General features: G+C 40.1%; 1 protein-coding gene across 3 annotated transcripts in view; it reads right to left on the bottom strand.

Annotated features, from left to right (window-relative positions):
• Positions 1–15,888, bottom strand: part of LOC125766319 (cytohesin-1) — a 52,835-nt gene extending 36,947 nt beyond the window's left edge. Inside the window, exons 1-2 of one of the 3 annotated variants that reach the window (XM_049432156.1) lie at positions 15,314–15,888; positions 13,750–13,823 (exon numbers count right to left, since the gene is read on the bottom strand). In XM_049432156.1, the coding sequence (XP_049288113.1) occupies positions 13,750–13,823; positions 15,314–15,389 (150 nt within the window). In that variant the 5' untranslated portion in view covers positions 15,390–15,888. Of the gene's footprint in view, positions 1–5,672; positions 6,714–13,749; positions 13,824–15,313 lie in introns of those variants that run through there. The other 2 variants (XM_049432154.1, XM_049432155.1) reach the window with 2 other exon arrangements.
• Positions 15,889–20,993: the final 5,105 nt, after the last annotated feature.

Genomic DNA, 20,993 nt, shown 5'->3' with positions numbered 1-20,993 from the left:
AAAACTCCAAAAAGCATTAAAATATATTCTCGAACTTGGAAATTGCTTATAAACTCACCAACGATAAAATTAAAATAAAACGCTGTAGTAATTCTAGTGTTAAATAAACAATTGTGTTTATAATTATGTACACACACTGTATTATTTAAGTGATTTTATCGAACCCGTGTCAACCTTTGCTTTTGCTACCATGTGGAAACGTCACTATTGAAGGTGTTAAGCTAATGTTTAAAAACAACATACAAAATCACACACCGCCTTTATGGGAACCTTTTTCTTCAGCGTACATTTGCCAGAGTTAGCTTATCTAATCTCTAGGCAAAATGTGTGACAACCATTATCTACACCAGTGTCCACACTACCGCCACAAGGCAGTTGCCATTTTCTTCATTTTTTTTGCATTCCTTCGATAATAACAACCACAGTCGTCATGATAAGAGTGCGCTAAGGAATAATACAAAAACATAACGTACAACACACACGATTGACAGCAGCAAAAATCGTTAACGAAGGCGCTTTTGCACGCCCCAGTAACTGGAAAAGCTGCAACTATCCAACTATCCATCTCTTCGTACCGGTTAGTTTCCTGGTGGAATGACAGCCAAGTCATTAAAAATATGGCACCTTCCGAAACGTCGAGCCACGGTTGTTCATTATCATAATGAACAACACCTAAAAAGTATTAAAAATCACACTAAAAACGTACTGCACACGTAGTAAAGGACGTGTAGGAGAAGACGTAAAATGGAATAATATTCGCAATCGTTGCTAACATTCATATGGCATATGTGTTTTGGAGATATTTATTTTTCTGCTGCTATTTCTGTGTTTTTGACAAAAAAAATCCAGAACAAACTTTCTTCCAATTGAAGAACCGAGTAGAATTCCAACAGACCCTGCCTGTTGAAAAGGGCAAAATGACGTGGGTGATTTTTTTCTTCTCCAAGAATCACCCACAAGCCAGGAAGAACTCATAAACCAAACGAACAAGCAGCTCGAGAGTCTCTGATAAGATCTTGGGGGTTCGAAAATGGTCTGCCGACAGTGTGCATAAGCCAAGCATAACAGGAAGTGCTGCTAACAACCTAGTTCTATATTTTTTTTTAGTTTGCTTTCTACCCATTCTCTCACTTTCTTATCACTAGAACCCTACACGAGCGCATAAGTCGACAAACACGAGAACCTTTTTGCTGATCGTAAATCTTCTTCCGCGTCAACGCAGTCTGTGTGTTCACTGGAATGGTCCGTTGCGCTTTTTACTACGAAAACAAAAAAAAAACTATATCAGCAATCAGAAAGTTGGGAAAGAAAAAAAAAGTAAGCAAACGTGTGTAAAATTGTGATGCTCGTAATATCATCGGAAACCGTACGCAGAAAAACAATTCGTTTGGCGATGAAATAAATGGCTGCGAAAACGGTGTTACTATTGCGCACACAAACGCGCGTGCCAATCGTTTTTCGAAAAAACGTGTGCATTTTCTAATGTTTTGTTATCTGAAATAATGAAACCTCTAGTAGTTGCTAAAGCGGGGTTTTCTACTTTTTTTGCACTTTAGTAACACACCTAATCCACGCTTTTGTTAGATTGCGAACGAAATTTACACTATAGCCACGTATGCTACGAACGATTTAGGCGGGTTCTGTCCTAATCTATGCTTCTCAACATAAACAAACCAAAAAAAAAAACGCCGGGTGATTCATGCCAAGCGCCATTCGATGACGGAATGGGGTTTACGACTGTTCCTTTTATCAAGAACCTTACCCAAAAATAGTGACGAAAAAGCTCTAAAATTTCTCGCCACAAATTTTTCCCATCATGATAAGCTAGTTCGAGAGGCGAGAGGCTTTTTTGAGTTGAGCTACAAATTGTGATTGAATTTTGCGACTTTTCTTCCATCACTCCAGGAACAGGTTCACTGAAATTCGATTCCAAAATAAATCAATCGTATGATGATAGATTGCAACAAAAAAGCTTTACAGCCTGACAAAATTCTACCGTTTGTTGGGAGAAACCACAGGACGTCCACAGCCGAAGCGATGAATGTTTGATGTGTTTCACTCAATTCCAAAATTCTCTAATGGAAGAGCAACGAAGAGCAAAAAAAACGATGATCGTAAGAGATGGGTAGAACATAGAAATAAAATTCAAATAAAACTTCTAAACATGACACAACCAAAGCTGCAACGCACTTGTACAAACAAAATCCAAATTCAACACACAAACAGCAAGATCTATGCTGGAGACTGTTTTGTGTTTATTCGGAACATTCTCAGCACAACATTCTCGATGCAAAACTTCCTGCGCTTATCAGCCTGCGGATGCACAAAATGCAATAAAAATCGCACCAAGTGATCGGTCGGCTTTGTTCGCGGACGCCAGTTTGTGTGTGCACATTTGCGTTGCACTCAATGCAATGACTCACCCCGAGTTCGCGGTAATGGTATGCTGCCATGTTCTTTTTGTGCCCTTCGTTTGTTCATTTTGACGACTCGGGGGTCGTTATGGTATGCCGCCGTTACCGTTGCTACCATTATTACACACTGAGCGATAGGGAAGTAACGTTGCTATTTTGTTGTGCAAAATACACTCTCGGGCTAAAAGGAATTTGCAATTGAAACGGTGGTAGGTTAAAAAAAAGTTAAATTGGAATCAAACAAAAAGAGTAACTCACAAATTCTGTGGTCTGCTAATGTACACTTTCGAGGCGGGACTGTTACATGGGGGTACACGATCACATTCTGGTCGTTATTTCGATTACAGATTCCACACACAGACACACAAGAGACACACACATTTTAGTGAACCCGGTCCCATATGCGGGTGCTGGTGAGCAATCGACTTTCACCACAAAAACCCAGAGCAGAATGTTACACATCGTGTTACGAACATTCTAAACATTCGGTGGCAGTCGAGAATGGCGCCTCCATTGAAAAAGGCACCTTAAGTAAATAATGTAAATAAAATAAACAAAAGCTACTGTCATCGAGCAAACAGTACTAGAATTAATTATTCACTACAAATTTACTGTACTAAATTTTTAAGAGCAGTCTAGTGACATCGATAGTGATAGAAAATGTAATAAACTGTGGTACAGTGCGTGACATAACTATACGAAAAACGATTGTTTGAGAATAAAATTAATGCTTGAGATAAACAACATCTTGCTAATTTTTTTTTTTCAATTTCTACCAAACCCAAAAATTAGTCCATTTTTAAATTCGTTCAAAAAGTGGCTTTATGAACATATGTTTAAAAAATTTACTTAACACTAGAACTTTCAAGCGTTTTAAGCTTTTTTCGTTTGTTGTTAATTTTTCAACAATTTTGAAGAATTGAAGTATATTTTATGGTTTATTGGGGATCGTACAATAGAATATGTATGTACAATCGATATATGAACTACCTTAGGATTGTTTAACCGCAAAAAATAATATGATGAAAATGCAGCGTTCCAGTCAAAATGACTGGTCCGATAGTTCTAGTGTTAAGAGAATTCCCGAGAAAGATATTGTTACGTACATCTGACGGATTTTTTTATAAAAACATTAAAAAAAAAAAATTACATATATAATATCGAAAAGAAGCCCAAGATAAGTGCAATATAGAGATCCTCACACACTAAAATTAGTAAAATTAGTGATCATTAGTTAATTAAAAATATTTGAAGTGTATTGAGTTGATATAAAGTCATCCTGCAATGTAATAAACTTGAAGTAGCAAATGTTCATAAAAATATGTTACACACTGTAAATGTATGCAATTTACAATTACGTTATACAAAAGAAACCTGTTGAACGATGAAGTTAACAGTTCATGTTTAAATTCTAATGACCATATGAAGTATGCAAAGGCACATATTTAAATTCAATTGAAAAGATTAATAAAAAATCATCCGTTATCAGAAAAAATGTGTTTTTCCCAGAAATCTTCAAACATGCAGTTACGCATTTAAGCTATCGCACAACGAAACAAATCAAACAATTTGACTGGTGTTATTCGCCTGCTTGTAAAGCCACACACATTGCTAAATTTCTCAGAAACTTCCCACTTAACCAGAAAACGCAACAAAAAACACAACCCCATCGGGGAGATGACGATATGCCGCAAGCTTTATCATTTGTAAGGCCGCGCGCGGGTTTTAACGTTCCACACAACGAAGATACGGTATAGAAGATAATCGACATGGTCATGTGACTCATGTGTGGGACTTGGGGCTGTTTGGGGTGTAAATAGCGGCACCGAAATTTGTGAACAATTCCTTTTCCTTTGTTTTTTTTTTTTTGCGGACAACCATTATTTGCAACAGGTTCATAAACTGTAGGGTAGAGGGTTAGGAGAGCGTTGGCACAATACCCCTCCTGGGTCTTTGCAAAAAGAATATAAAAGCATACGCCAAAGTTTGCGCATTAATTTCCTGTTCGTGAGAGTAAAGTTTGCCTCCCTTTGTGCGTAATTCGTTGTTGATTAATTAATCGAAATGCTAAGACAAAAATGAACTCAAGATTAAGTTCCAGATGGACGGGAAGGGCTAATGGTCGCCACCAGTCTCGGGGGGATGGGGGGATAAAATTGGCAAAACCAGGCGACAGGCACGATCGTTGTGTGGCTTCCTTCCGTTCCACGACACTGAACACGTCCAATGTCCGGAATTGAATGGTTTAATTTGATATTCTCATCCTGATATTGCTTTACTCGCCCATAATGCTGGTAGTGTTATTGCTGTTGCTGCTGCTGCTGCTTCTGTTGCTTCTGTTGCTTTTACCGACTGGCACTGGCTGTAACACCTCTATTACAGCCCTAACATTTAGATGATACTTTTGTGTATGTATATGTGATTTTTTCATCTCCACTCTCACATCTTGTCATATCACACATCGCAATACACTTGTGAGGCTGCTGCGCCACAACAGCACGATGTCATTTTTCCTCGTGATCAATCGCCACGAGGCAATACAGGAAAACACAAAACAACAAAAATGCAGCAACTGCAACGACGTGCAATTGTCGTTAATAGTAGCAATAATCACACAACAGAGACATTCGTTTCACCGGCGCACACACACAGAGACATACGCAATGAACTGATCGCAAATCGCAACACCAAGAAAGAAATACACGCTCGATAGTAATTAGACACTTGAGATTGGCACAAACAAAAAACACAAAAATGGCTTCCATTTTACATTGCAAATCACCCTTTTTTAGCGAGATTCAATTGCACTCCGCGAATAGTGCGGCTTATTGGCCTCCCACTAGCGCACTAACCACCCTCCAAAAAAGGACATTCCATTCCTGCTCCACATGCCGTTTTCATACAAGCGTCGACGCAACTGGCTTTAGGTGGAATGCTTTTTGTGTCGAGTGGATTCCAACGAGTGGATTGCAATGCAGAATGCACTTCACTAGTCACTATTGCATTTTTCTGTAACACTTTTTTTTCTACAGTGACTGTACCGAAAACATTACGGAAAATGATCGTTATACGATCGTGTATGTTTTAGCACGATTCAACATATTTTCTTTTATAAAACTAAACAACTTTTTTCCTCATCAGGCGGAAAACACACAGCACTAGTTTGTGATTTTAATTTTCCATTTCCCGGCAGTTGCCCCTTTCACCCATCGGCACCATTTTCCTACTACCCACCCCCCCTTCTGTGAATTCACTTACGAATCTGGCACACGGTTGAATTTTGGTGAACTTTCGCACACAACACTAGCGGGGCAGAAAAAAAACCACGTAGATGCAAATAGGGGCCAAAATACGCACACCGTATGTTTCTGTCAATCAAAACAACAACCCCCGGGCCCGGAAGAAGCAAATAAGTAGCGGCATTCGCGGACGTTACGCGCGCGCTGCTGCATTTGCCTTGCGCCCGGCTACAAAACTCCGATCAAACTGACGAGCGGCGAGCGGCGAACGTACGACCGTAGCGAGCGCGTTGAATTTTGTGTAGAGAAAAACATCGGGAGACACAAACGAGAAACATAACAACACAAAAAAAAGAAACAACATAGCGCACACGACGACAGAAGAGAATAACAAACTCCCACCAACCCTTCGGCCTTCATCTTTGGACCCACATAAGCGACGCAATAGCGTGTCGGTAGAAATAACATAAAAAGTCACACGCACACAGCACTACTATGATCTCAAAATTGCAAAGAAATAGCTCCGCACACACTTGAAGAAAAGCGTGTAAAGATGGTTGGTTTTTAAAGGGTTTGTCAGATGTTTAAAAAAAATACTTTAAGGAAATTGAGATATTTGTGTCATATGACATTTTTCGCAAAAAATATTCTCTGGCAATCGGAAACATAAATTACAAATTAATTGCACTAATGTTTGCTTAACAAGTCTTGTGAGTGGGTGCTTATAAGATATCCTTTGTCCCCTATTTGACGTAAAGTTGGCCTGTTTAGCTCATTTTTGCTGCAATAAGTAGAATCATATACATATATAGATAGAAACATCACGATTTTGATAAATACGGAGCGATTAAAAGGGATATTAAATTTACACAATAACACTTACGATTCGTCAAGTTTGTCACAATAAAATAAAAAAAGCAACACAATAGAACTGATATCATACTTCATCCTAACTTTCGAAACGCAGCTTGAAAATTTTCTTTATAATTTACAATCAATTATGGGTGTTATTTCAATTTTTGAAAAAAAAAATACTCCCCGTATGGAAGTAGTAGTCAATGTGGTAAATGGGAGTGATAATGGCAAAGCACATGCAAAAATTGTTATACTTGGTTATAATTGTTTTAACATTAAACACAATCATTTAGGCCGTAAATAAAAATTTTGCTTAAAAACAAAATAATATTTTTCAACGAATGTTGTTTTTCGTAGTTTTATTTTTGCACTACGTCCACATGTTTAGGGGTTAGGTTAGCAACCCTGTAAGAAAAATCAGGAGCATAAAAAGATGAGAGCGAACGATGTTAAGCGAGCGAGCGGCTCAAGTTGAATGAATGGGTGAGCTTAAGGCATGTGTTCGAAATGGAGGGGAAAAACTCACCCCTATTCTAAGCAAGTATGCGAGAAAGAATGTTCGTAGTACGGTGAGGCTGCGGTCACAACAAAACACTGCGTGTTTATGTGGACGGAAATATACTTTTAATTTTCACTTTTTTTGTTAAGAAATTAAATCATTTAACACCAAAACATGCAAATAATTGAAAAAAAATTGTGGGAAACATGAAAGTAAAAATTAAACTGGATAAGGATAGACATGTAAAAGAAAGTAACAAATGAAACAAATTCGAATTAAAATATTTGATTCAATTAAAAATTGTAGTATACATTCTTTAATGTTTAAATGAAAAATAAATTGGAACCATTGAGTAAACATTCAGAAAAACAATGATTTCCGTTAAACAATGATAAATTTATCATCGACTTGTTCAAAAATGCAAACAATCAAAAGTTTTCGGTAAGACCGTTGATCGCTTATGGTAAAAAATAGGCAAATAGTTTTTATGTATTTCAACAAATAGTTTTAGGTATTCTGTGAGTATCAGAAAGAAAACCCCTCCTATTCAAATTCTGCATTATATTTCGCAATGCTTTGAACATTTTTGATCAAATTTAAATTTTTGAATTTGATTCGATCAAACTTTTCCTCAATGTTAAATACCACCGCAACCGGTTTTAAACAAATCATGTGGGTTTTATTCAAATATTGAGAACAAGTAGCATGAAAAGGAAATAAATACATCCGCAATGGTGCTTATCAGTAATCTCCATATACTTATCAATGCTTCCACCACTGCCGGATAATCGAGTGTTTGCTGTACGTCGAAGCCAAAAACCTCCATTTGCATTAGATATATTAGACTGCGGCTACAAAAAGACCAATCCTCCCGCAGGCGTTCAACGCAAGTTCAACGAACATTGCTTAGATACGACACCACGATGACGATGACGATGATTATGATCGGGGAGGAACGTGAATTGACTTTAAATGAACTTCCACAAAAACAGGCCCACCACCACTAGAGAGCACTGTAACAACACGCGTCACAATCTCGGCTTATATACTTTGAAACGTTACCTTTAATATTAATTTAACACATGGCGCCTGAATCTCTCGATACCAAACAAACACCGCGTAAGGAAGGAAGAAACCAACAACAAAAAATCCCTAGTGCAAATTTCCTAGTGGTTAAAAGCTTACGTCGTGTGTGTCAACCGTACCATAGGAATCCGTCATAGGAATTTGTCATAGCAATCCGTGGCGTTTTGTGCAGAATTTATAGTGCCGTTCTTAACGACTCTTACGAAAGGGAAGTATCTGCCAGGGCAAACACACCCGTGACGCACCAAAACAAAAAGGATTTCGTCATCGATCGGGTAGATTTAATGGTAGGGAAGCTTTACGAGCTGAGTGGATTTTTCATGACGTTTCCGTCGATACTATCGGTCGTACGCACCTTAAACACACGGATAAAACACACACAACAAACATTAGCACAGTTTTGTAAACCGGGAAGAATCTGTCCATATCGGCTATCACAAGGGAAGCGATAAGGTGAAACTTACACACGGATTTTACAACAGCTTACTGCAGAAGTGTCAAGCTTTTTTTTGTGTTGTGTGTCTCTATTAGAATTTTTAGCAGTATTTTTCTCCCAGTTCCAGCCATATATACACGATTCTGTTCATTCTTAGCTCACTGACTACGAAATTAGGGAATGTTTTTAATTCACAATGCTATTTTGCATTGACTTTAACTATACTTCTATAACAAGAGTTTAAACGAAGTTCAGTTCTAACACACTTTGCTTTAATTTTCATTTGCTATAAAACACTACTTTCTTAAACAGAAACCCCACACAACTCTCCCAACATCTATTAACCTGTTCGCATCACATTTGTCACAACAGAAAACAACACCGACGCTACACCACGTGTTTCTTTGCTTAAAAACTTTATCCAGTTGCCTCCCAAAGGAAGAGATCCACCGCTAAACATCATCCTGGCTGCACCATTTCCCATTTACTAGTTCTTAAAGTTTTGGCCTCGAGCAAAACCCCGGAAGATCCTTAGCGTTTGTGCCTACAGAAACACATTCCCCTCCAAGCGATGCCGAAGTATGCCCGGGATGAAAATCTTTCCTTGATCCCGCGGCATCATCATCGGGGTGTTGGCCGTGGCCAAGGAGCGACAGAGCACATACATCCGAGAAGACGCGCTCTCGTGTGATCGACCTACGGTGAGTATCGTTGCGTTTCTTGTGGATATTTGGTGAGAAACAAAACAATGAAACCAGGAAGTCAACTGGAGTCTATAGAAACAAACCCGAGAGTCTGGCAATGTTACCGGGTTGGTGTTGAAACTGGTGTAAAAATCCGTTAAAATACGTTTAATAAAATATCCCAAATATTCTAAATTAAACATTGCTTAAAAGGACGAACTGCGTAAACTCGTTACCACTTGTGGACACGTTGCACACTTGAAGAAATGCGGAAAATAGTTTCCTTTTTTTTCCTCTGTTTGGTTTTCCCCACTGTCGATAGTAGAAGAAAGTAAGGGAAAGCTTCCGGAGAAGCCACCATCATCACCATCATCATCCCTCCATCGATCGGAAAGTCCAACGAACCCCGCAACATGCACGAAAGGGCGGGAAAAGCTTTCTGTAGTACTACGGCTACCCGAAACTGTACGAAGAAGGGATGGATATCGGTGGACGGACGGAAGCTAAAAGGCAATTGGCCGGAAGGAATGCAGCATAACGATGCCGGAAGCGCCTGATTCTTCCTTATGAGCACGAAATTGTACGATGCAGAAAAGAAAAGAGAACTGTAGTAGATCGTGAAAATGTTGTGAGCATTTTATTTTGCAATCCCCCGTCGTCCTGGCGTCCGGTTCATCTTCTTTCATCGGGTGTACTATTGAAGGAGACCCTGGAAGCCTTGCTTTGATTATTTTAGCGCTAAACAAACTGCTTTCCCCTCGTGAGAAACCGGGTGTCGCTCTCGGGAAGAGCGCAAGGTCCTTTGATCCTGCGAGCAGTAAATAGCTATAACATAACACGGGAATAGACTGCCGGGGCATGCCGATTAAGCTTTGAAGCTTTGGGGCTGAAAGTGGGGTAGTGTTTGTTTGTTTTGGTGACGGGAAAAAAAGCTCCCCGTACCGGATCGGACCGGATTGGAACTGGGGTGTGTATTGTGTTGGTGTGCCGGTAATATTGTATATGGATACCGGTAAATAACCTCTGCGCGTAAACACGTGAAACGGAATACTCTTGAAAGCCCGTATACTTAGTTGAAAACATATTGCTGGATATTAAAGAAGAACATAAAATAAAATAAAAGCTTATATTTAATATAAAACAAAAAAAACGAGTAAAAACATGAGTACTAACTAAAACGTAAATAAACACTTATAAGACAAAAATCTCGCCGTAAACAAAAGCAAATAAATAAAATAAAAACAATAAAAAATAAAGGAATAAACAAAAAAACAAATAAATTAAAAAAATAAATATCTTTTCATGAATGTACAAAGAAATAAAATTTCTTAACAGCAATCTAAAAAATAAAATAAAAGATAAATAAAAACTATCTAATGGACATATCAAAAAGGTAGACATCGTTAAAAAAAACCGATCTCATTATGCATTAGCGCATTATTGCAATGAATTAGCTCTTGAAGATAAAAATTCAAATAAACCAATGATCGGAAAAAACCCTTATCCGCACAACAGACCACGCTCAGTAGATGCAAGTGAATAATGGTAAAGAGAAAATCTCAAGAGCTTCAGAAAGAGGAAATAATTCAACCTCACACAAAACGAAAAACCACAACAACAAAACGATTTGCTATGGGGTAATGGAGATACACAAAAAAAAAAGAAACGCCAAACGTGTCTTGCCAATAAGGGAAAAGCTTTTCCGAGGTGCATTAATGCAATCAATCTTTCGCCAAGTGGGTACTCTGATCCGTTCGCAAGGGTTCGCTAGAGTTCAGACGAACAGCACCTTTACACAACCGCTTCGCTTCGCAAAATGCAACCAACCTGCGCAATTCAATCACACAACAAAGAGACAGGACAGAAGAATTTACTGGAGGGATGATAATACGGTTTGCCACGAGATCGTCGTATCCTGTGAGTGGGCAGCTTTTTTCAGTTTATCACATCCATCGAACGATACAAGTCTAAAAACTCGACGAGCGCGCAACTGATGCCTTGCGAATGAAGATTTTAATCGATCGAACCAACTTAAAAGGAGCAGAACTGTACAGCATTTTGCTTTAACCTCTATCAAATGGATCCACCGCTCGGCTGGTTCAGCTTTAATATTGACTTACGGTGCCAAAAAATAACAATCCTGCTAGAATATATCCACCATATCCTGCGGGTTATTGGTGCGATCAACCTGCTTAAAGCACATTAAGTAAATGTGTCCCCCTGGTTATTTTGCCGAAAACACCTTATGTTGCATGCAAGCACGGTAGTGAAATTTTATGAAACCTCTCCCTATAAAAATGAGTACCAAATTATCCTCAACGGTCTCCCGCTGAAAATGGTTGTGAAAGCGCACTCAAAACAGAATCAAAACACATTTGCACACAAACAGCACGAAACGCATGTTGTTGTCGCATTAGATTTTCACATGTTTTCCGGCATTAGGCATGTTTAACAAGAGCATTAAGTAATAAAAAATAAAAATAAAATTCCCTCGTGAGTACTGTGACCCAGGGAAACCCAGGATGGAGAACAGGAAATAAAGTACATGCGTTTAAATTTCAAAGTATGTCACCATACTGAGAGTAAAAAAAACAGTAAAAATAAAAAAAAAGAATAGTAAAAATATACATTAATGCTTTAGAGAAAAAGTCTTTCTATCTGCCAAACCAAAACTTTCACCGAAAAATCCTTGAAAACATACCACACCAATCCATTTATCCGCAATGAAAGCAACAAAAAACGATTGCGGTACACACCATTGCGACTTTACGCCGTAAACGCCACCCCAGTGTCGGATCGGGGTGTTGTTATCGATTACGATTACGCCGTTCCAGTTCCATGCCATGCCAGAGTGCCCAAAAACATGCTGGAACCAGAAAGAAGACGTTGCTATTTTTATTTATCCCCTCAAGGTTACCAGTTGTCAGAGAGTGTGGCCATTTTGTTGCGAATCTCGCCTGTTATCCTTGATCTAGTTAGAATAATTTGGTCAATTATATCGTCGTAAGGCCATGTTTGTTGGCAATGCAATATTTGTTTGTTTTTCCGTTGAGATAATTTCCAGCGTGAAGATAGCAACAGCTAGGGTACAAAACCATCCTTTATATGTTGGGTACTTTAACGAAACTAAGACGAGATAATGAGGGTGTTAAGAAAACCCCGATAACAATAATTGAGGTGGATAACCATCATGATGCGCGTCAAAATTAACACCCTCCCAAGGGGATCAAATCGTAACAGATGGGGGTGGAGGGTGGGAAAAAAGTATTGTTGATTAGCCACTTCCCAGAATAACGGGGTAAGACCTAAAAGCAGACTAGCCAATACAGTTCCGCCTCTCCTGATTCCTCGTTTCTTTCGTCATACTATCTACAACAATACTTAATACCAGCATGACCCGAATACCCAAAATCAAATCCATCGTGAAGCCCAACACGGTACACGCTGAAATTGGGCTTGGCCGTACGCCGTTTCATTTCCATCATTAGGCAAAAACAAATTCGCGTGTCCTTACCACACTGAGACAGAAGAACATTGGAATATCGGAATGAGGCTCGCGCCGCATACCACAGCCACAAAGTGAGTAGGAAGTAGCAAAAAAAATACATTAGAACAGAACCCTATTAGAACGTCAACACGACAAAAGGACAGCGTCAGCGTTGAAAGGTCACAAAACCCAACGGCGAATCGTGGCAAATCAGCCGGTTCTGTCCAACGGATTGTTAGTGTGGTGCGCTCTAACCAGGGAGTGTTTGGCGAACATTAGCTTTATGAGAAGGTCTGCCGATTTCGAAGGATCCCGGTTCCAGCGATACCGTCTCAGTCAGTGATTGGACGGCAAGAAGACGCAACTGTGTATTTAGTGCTACCGTGGGCTTAGAAATCCTTAGAAAGGAAGAATCAATTCGACCAATTTTCGGACCCAAAATCGCCCAATCCAGGTAAGCGAAAGTATTGCCAGTAAGTGTGTTAATTATTTAAACGACACATTCCACTGTGCACGCTGAATCATATCGAAATCTGTGCCATCGTCTACAATGAGAGAAAAAACAGAAAACATCACGGCACGTTCGATCGATGACTCAACTACGTCACGGTGCCGGGATCTTCCAAGAAATCGCAGACGGCCTTTGCCTCGGGTTACGGGTGATTCGTTGCTAACGTTCATATGCTGATTTGTCGAGCGTGTGCGTCCTTATTAATCGTGCATATTATCATGCGCACGTTAAGAAAAACCGGTTCGCCGTTTCCTTCACAAAGTGTTGTATCTTCTTCGCCTGAGTATTTCGTACATCGGTGACGTCATTATTGTGAGACCTTGATACCTTCAAGGCATATGGTTCGTTTTTGAAGGTCTTCAACTCCAATTAATTTACCTTTGGTATTATTTGTAGGATTGTTTTGTAACGCACTTTATAACTTTAGCATGATTATCACACACTTTACACATTTGTTATGCATCACTCCATATCAACAATGACGCGAATGTTTGATTCGTACCTAAAAGTAAACCATATTCTTACAAACCTAGACTCACCTGTATTTCGAGTAAAATCTCCTGTTTCTTCCTTCGCAGCTCTATCAATAGTTTTTGCTGCTCTGGTGTTAGCTCTAAAATGATAAGCAGAAATACACAATTTCGCTATTAGTATTTCCGAATCGTGCAGATGCAGTGCAACAATGCTTTACAATTACGTCTTGCTTAATCCAATGCGGACAAATTCACAATACACACGGACACCGTTCGTTGATGTAAAATTAGAACTTCAATCCCGCCCCAATCTAAGCCCCGGATAACGTAACCGGCACGACGCTCGACGGTCAATTTCACTCTAAACGAACTCTTTCCGCTGCGAGCACGGTTTGGCGGCATGGCTTTAGCTTTCTTACCCATGTCTTCTCGGGGACAATCAAAGCGGAAAGTGGAAGATAGTGCCCGTACCGATTACACCTCCAATTCCGGTGATTAGCATTTCTCTTCCCGCCGGCGTGGACGAGGGGGGGGGCGGCCAAGCCGTTCTATTCAATTGTCCGGTTAGCATCACACATTAGCTAGTTGGCCCATTTTCTTCCATTCAGTCCTACGAGGGGAGAGGGCTGATGGAACGCCTAAAGGTACTAGAAATAGCTTCCGACGACTCCCGTTAGCTCCCGGTTCCAGTGCGGTGCAAAGTATCGAATCCGATTGGTTGAATTAACTTCTATTTTCGGTAATCCATCGAACGTGCGCACCTCGTAATCCAATGTGCCGGATACCCTTCCCGGAGAATGTTGTATTTATGCGTATGTATGCGTGTGGATGTTTTCGTGAGTAACCGGAAAATTCAAAGAAAAACATTGCGCAAGCAAACATAAACACTTTGGGCCGTTTTGGGGCAGATGAAGGTGAAGGCAAACCATTGCTCCAAGGAAAGCGGTCTACCGGATGATATGTCGACGGATCTAAAACAGGTGAACCATTACTGTTTGGTATAATTAATGGTGCATTTTACTGATTGTTGATGCATGAAAAAATCGTGTAGGTAACCATGTTTTCATAACCAAAACAAGCAAAAGATTTCAATATTTACTGAAGTTCTCATGTGTCAAAAATTCATCCCTCGGTTGTCATGGTAACGGCTTCTGGGTAGCTTTGGCATCGAATATTCTTATCGTAGAAGGGTTAAATTAAGTTCTAACAGAACAGCCCCGTAGATGTAGACATTTGTTTGCCCCCGAGAAGCGCCGGAATGGAAAGGTTGGCGAAAAAAGTGAAACGCCTGATGGGTACGTAACAGTCATACTTTGCAATGTCGGTCGCAAGGTAAGCAAGCTGACCCGTGTTAAGCCTCATCGTATAGGCGACCGGCAGGCAATTACGCTCACGTTAATTACGGGGCATTGCACGGCCCGTGGCGGCATCGGCCTGTTTCTGCACAACCCTTACGGGGCATAATAACAGACACCAAGCACCAGCACAAACTAATGCTACCGTACCGGAGGCTGAATAGCAAACAAAAGCGAATAAAAAAAAAGGGAAAAAGGGTGGCAAGCCCTCGATGCAAGTAGGGAGCGTGGCTCCCCTTGGCTGGTATTAGGTGTCTATCGAGGTCGCGACATACCTGGCAGTGGGAAGTTTTCTGTGTGCTGCGAAATGTTTGACATCGTTGCGTACGAGCTTTCCATTGTGTTGACCATAGTTCTCTCCGTTGTTGTCGTCGTTGTTGCCGTCGACGTTGTCGCGGATGCGCTTTTCCGAGTTTTCCAACAAACTGGGATGAATCATGCACGCGTGTTACCGCACCCGATTATGCAGCCACTGCACTGTATAGGTATCAATCTTTTACGGAGCACACCGAATCACAGAATCACATAAAACAAACAAAACGTGTACACAAATCAATTAAGCAACAGCCGATTTTCGCGTGAAGGTGCTTGGAACGGGAACAATAACACAGCCACCTCAAAGGCGTTTACGACGCGGGACGGGTTTTCCGAACTTCTATAAAACACTCAGGGGTGTTTACCCTAATAATCGCCAACCCTTAGCCTATCTGAAAAGCTCGAAAATTAACCACATAAACAACACATTCTTACAAAAACACTTGGCACAGAAATTCTCGTCGCGTCTTTATTGTAGCTATTTTTTTATAAATACATTTTGCTACAAAACATCCATGTTTTAACGAAACTAAACGTCAAGCCCAAGCAAAAAGTTTCGACTTGTCAAGAGCAAATGACAGAACGTCTCCCTCTAAAAAATATTCCGTGCCTGCTCGCACTGACACTGAGCGAAAGACGGTCAGAAAGCTCGAGTCGAGTCTGATGAGTTTTCTCATGCTGTTCGCTTCTCTTGGGTTATGCCCTCCTGCTCGTACTCACGCTCGTTCTACCGTCGATGCAAAAGTGTACAATCCGTGCGGTTGTCAGACTGCTCCAAACACCAACAACACCAACAAATGCATTGGTTTACAACAACAAATCGAAGCTACCCGAATTGTTCGCGGGATCGTATACAGAATCGCTGACGAATCGCTGTACATTTGCTTTCCTAATTTTTATCATTATTATTAACATAATTATTAGTCCATATTATGAGAGGCGAATGCACCAAGACATCACACAAAAATAAAACAACAGCTCATGCTCATGTGTCGAAGCTGTTGCTGTTTTCTACCACGATTTTGTTATGAGCTAATAGACGTTTTGGGCGTTGGAATCCGATTTGATTATACGACCGTGAAATAAAGAACCACCAAAGTACTAGTTCGTCATATGCTCACACTGCAGAATTATTCCAACATTTGTATCATGCGTATACGTCGTATCATATGCATGGAAGCTGTGGATGATAAAACAGTCGTGAGTAGTCAAAAACTGGAACGAAAAACAATAGTGTTTCGTGATCCCAATGATTCAAACGATATTTTATCTTAAGGAATGTATGCATGGCTTGTCGTTCAGACCCATCGTCAAATGATCAACCGATGAAATAATGCGCAAACTATGTATGACAAGACGTTCTGACGAACGTACCACAGCTTCACACGGTTGTGGAATAATAGTCATAACAGATTGAACAATACAATTAAAACAACATTGGAATTGATTGTGAATTGAAATATCTACACACAGCTATGTTGTGTTAATGTAGCTCTGCTTATGTTTCTTAACATATTTTGGAACACGTTACAGCTTTCTTTGTATTGTGAAAGATAAACAGCTGTATCAGTTTAATATGTCTAATAATTCTATTTGCATTTCTCTTAATATAAATCGATTGCGTGGCCAGTGTTCCTCGAAGCATTCTTCTAATGCTTGTCTTTGCCGGCCAGAGTTGCTGATCACAACATTTCATTTGCCATCGATCCTTTCATTCAATTGCTCATTGCATTGCATTGCACCAGCTAAGTCCGTGAGCCAAACTGTTTCTGTTGGATGCGACCGTAGCGACACTTCCTGGAAAACTAATATTAAGTACAAAACATATCACAACACAGCTAAACGTAACATGGAACACCTGGAACATTCTCTAGCGTTTCCTTCTTACCAGCAATCGATGCCGTGCGAAAGATGCTCAGACACTTTAAATAAAAAGCGCGTGTAGAAATTGAAACGCAATGAAACATTTAACAGTACACTGTACATTAACGTACTTCGCGACATCTGTAATGATCCTATTCGGTATCAAGCAAGAGCGAAGAATATGTACGATTGATAATGTTCTGGTATGGCTTTGCATATTAGATGTCACGAAAGCCTACAAAAAAGGTATGTTTATTTTAACAACAAACCCATACATAATTCAACAAATATCATTGTAAAATCGTCACACTAAAGCTACGTAAAAACGGTCCGTGTGCGAGGATCGCCATTCTATGTTGAAAAATAAAAACACTCGTACAAAAAACACCAACCTAAAAATCATTATTGCTCAGATCAGTCCACAACATGTTGATGCATCGCGCACGAAGCACCACCAGCAATAGAACCATAACAGAACAGCTGATGGTACTTCGTTCGAAGCATCGCACGTAGAACAAAACCTGGTCCGTATCAATCCTTTTGGCGCCAAATTGTTGGTGCCATCGGTTCGCGGACGCTTGAAACACCACGGTAAATTGCCTCCAAATGTAAGTCTGGGATCGATTCCCGATATTTCCTACCATTACTATCTTTGCAGAAAACACACATGGGCGAGCTGGCAATATCACTCCAGTATATGACTAATCATACTTACCCTTGCGCACATGACGCGAGGATACCCTAACCTTGAAATAATAGTACGGTCTAAATCCTATACCACTAGTCAAAACGAAACAAACCGACAAGCCATAGGCAGAACGAACGAACAAACGCGATGCAAGACACACCAGCGCAGAACAGAACTCGCGAATCGAACAAATTGTAGAATTAGCAGGAGCAAGCAAGAGAAAAAAAAGACGGTCGATCGCCACACATAAAAAAATAATGTGGCAACGGCTGTGACAAGCTTTTTTGCTTTAATTTTGAAATTGAGCTTTTTGCTAGACATCCGCACGATGACAGCAAAAATCCTGCAGTCCTCCTGCTGTTTGTACGAGACTGACTGATTGTCGGAACAAATAGCGGAAAACGTTTCGGTATACGAAAAATAGGACGCAACTTTTGCCGAAACTCATACAAAACGTCAGATTGGGAAGAGCATATTTCAACGAAAGTGTCAAAATGCCCAGTTTTTAACGAAATGTTGTTTCCCAATCTGACGTTTTGTATGAGTTTCGGCAAAAGTTGCGTCCTATTTTTCGTATACCGAAACGTTTTCCGCTATTTGTTCCGACAATCAGTCAGTCTCGTACAAACAGCAGGAGGACTGCAGGATTTTTGCTGTCATCGTGCGGATGTCTAGCAAAAAGCTCAATTTCAAAATTAAAGCAAAAAAGCTTGTCACAGCCGTTGCCACATTATTTTTTTATGTGTGGCGATCGACCGTCTTTTTTTTCTCTTGCTTGCTCCTGCTAATTCTACAATTTGTTCGATTCGCGAGTTCTGTTCTGCGCTGGTGTGTCTTGCATCGCGTTTGTTCGTTCGTTCTGCCTATGGCTTGTCGGTTTGTTTCGTTTTGACTAGTGGTATAGGATTTAGACCGTACTATTATTTCAAGGTTAGGGTATCCTCGCGTCATGTGCGCAAGGGTAAGTATGATTAGTCATATACTGGAGTGATATTGCCAGCTCGCCCATGTGTGTTTTCTGCAAAGATAGTAATGGTAGGAAATATCGGGAATCGATCCCAGACTTACATTTGGAGGCAATTTACCGTGGTGTTTCAAGCGTCCGCGAACCGATGGCACCAACAATTTGGCGCCAAAAGGATTGATACGGACCAGGTTTTGTTCTACGTGCGATGCTTCGAACGAAGTACCATCAGCTGTTCTGTTATGGTTCTATTGCTGGTGGTGCTTCGTGCGCGATGCATCAACATGTTGTGGACTGATCTGAGCAATAATGATTTTTAGGTTGGTGTTTTTTGTACGAGTGTTTTTATTTTTCAACATAGAATGGCGATCCTCGCACACGGACCGTTTTTACGTAGCTTTAGTGTGACGATTTTACAATGATATTTGTTGAATTATGTATGGGTTTGTTGTTAAAATAAACATACCTTTTTTGTAGGCTTTCGTGACATCTAATATGCAAAGCCATACCAGAACATTATCAATCGTACATATTCTTCGCTCTTGCTTGATACCGAATAGGATCATTACAGATGTCGCGAAGTACGTTAATGTACAGTGTACTGTTAAATGTTTCATTGCGTTTCAATTTCTACACGCGCTTTTTATTTAAAGTGTCTGAGCATCTTTCGCACGGCATCGATTGCTGGTAAGAAGGAAACGCTAGAGAATGTTCCAGGTGTTCCATGTTACGTTTAGCTGTGTTGTGATATGTTTTGTACTTAATATTAGTTTTCCAGGAAGTGTCGCTACGGTCGCATCCAACAGAAACAGTTTGGCTCACGGACTTAGCTGGTGCAATGCAATGCAATGAGCAATTGAATGAAAGGATCGATGGCAAATGAAATGTTGTGATCAGCAACTCTGGCCGGCAAAGACAAGCATTAGAAGAATGCTTCGAGGAACACTGGCCACGCAATCGATTTATATTAAGAGAAATGCAAATAGAATTATTAGACATATTAAACTGATACAGCTGTTTATCTTTCACAATACAAAGAAAGCTGTAACGTGTTCCAAAATATGTTAAGAAACATAAGCAGAGCTACATTAACACAACATAGCTGTGTGTAGATATTTCAATTCACAATCAATTCCAATGTTGTTTTAATTGTATTGTTCAATCTGTTATGACTATTATTCCACAACCGTGTGAAGCTGTGGTACGTTCGTCAGAACGTCTTGTCATACATAGTTTGCGCATTATTTCATCGGTTGATCATTTGACGATGGGTCTGAACGACAAGCCATGCATACATTCCTTAAGATAAAATATCGTTTGAATCATTGGGATCACGAAACACTATTGTTTTTCGTTCCAGTTTTTGACTACTCACGACTGTTTTATCATCCACAGCTTCCATGCATATGATACGACGTATACGCATGATACAAATGTTGGAATAATTCTGCAGTGTGAGCATATGACGAACTAGTACTTTGGTGGTTCTTTATTTCACGGTCGTATAATCAAATCGGATTCCAACGCCCAAAACGTCTATTAGCTCATAACAAAATCGTGGTAGAAAACAGCAACAGCTTCGACACATGAGCATGAGCTGTTGTTTTATTTTTGTGTGATGTCTTGGTGCATTCGCCTCTCATAATATGGACTAATAATTATGTTAATAATAATGATAAAAATTAGGAAAGCAAATGTACAGCGATTCGTCAGCGATTCTGTATACGATCCCGCGAACAATTCGGGTAGCTTCGATTTGTTGTTGTAAACCAATGCATTTGTTGGTGTTGTTGGTGTTTGGAGCAGTCTGACAACCGCACGGATTGTACACTTTTGCATCGACGGTAGAACGAGCGTGAGTACGAGCAGGAGGGCATAACCCAAGAGAAGCGAACAGCATGAGAAAACTCATCAGACTCGACTCGAGCTTTCTGACCGTCTTTCGCTCAGTGTCAGTGCGAGCAGGCACGGAATATTTTTTAGAGGGAGACGTTCTGTCATTTGCTCTTGACAAGTCGAAACTTTTTGCTTGGGTTTGATGCTGGCACTGTGGGATGTTCTTTGGCCATATCTAAAGGAGTATTTATGGAAATACAAACAGAGGAATTCCGTAAAATAAACCGAA

Source organism: Anopheles funestus, chromosome 2RL (genome assembly GCF_943734845.2).
Source record: "Anopheles funestus chromosome 2RL, idAnoFuneDA-416_04, whole genome shotgun sequence".
In the NCBI taxonomy this organism is placed as follows: Eukaryota; Metazoa; Arthropoda; class Insecta; order Diptera; family Culicidae; genus Anopheles; species Anopheles funestus.
This window is presented reverse-complemented; position numbering and strand designations above follow the sequence as displayed.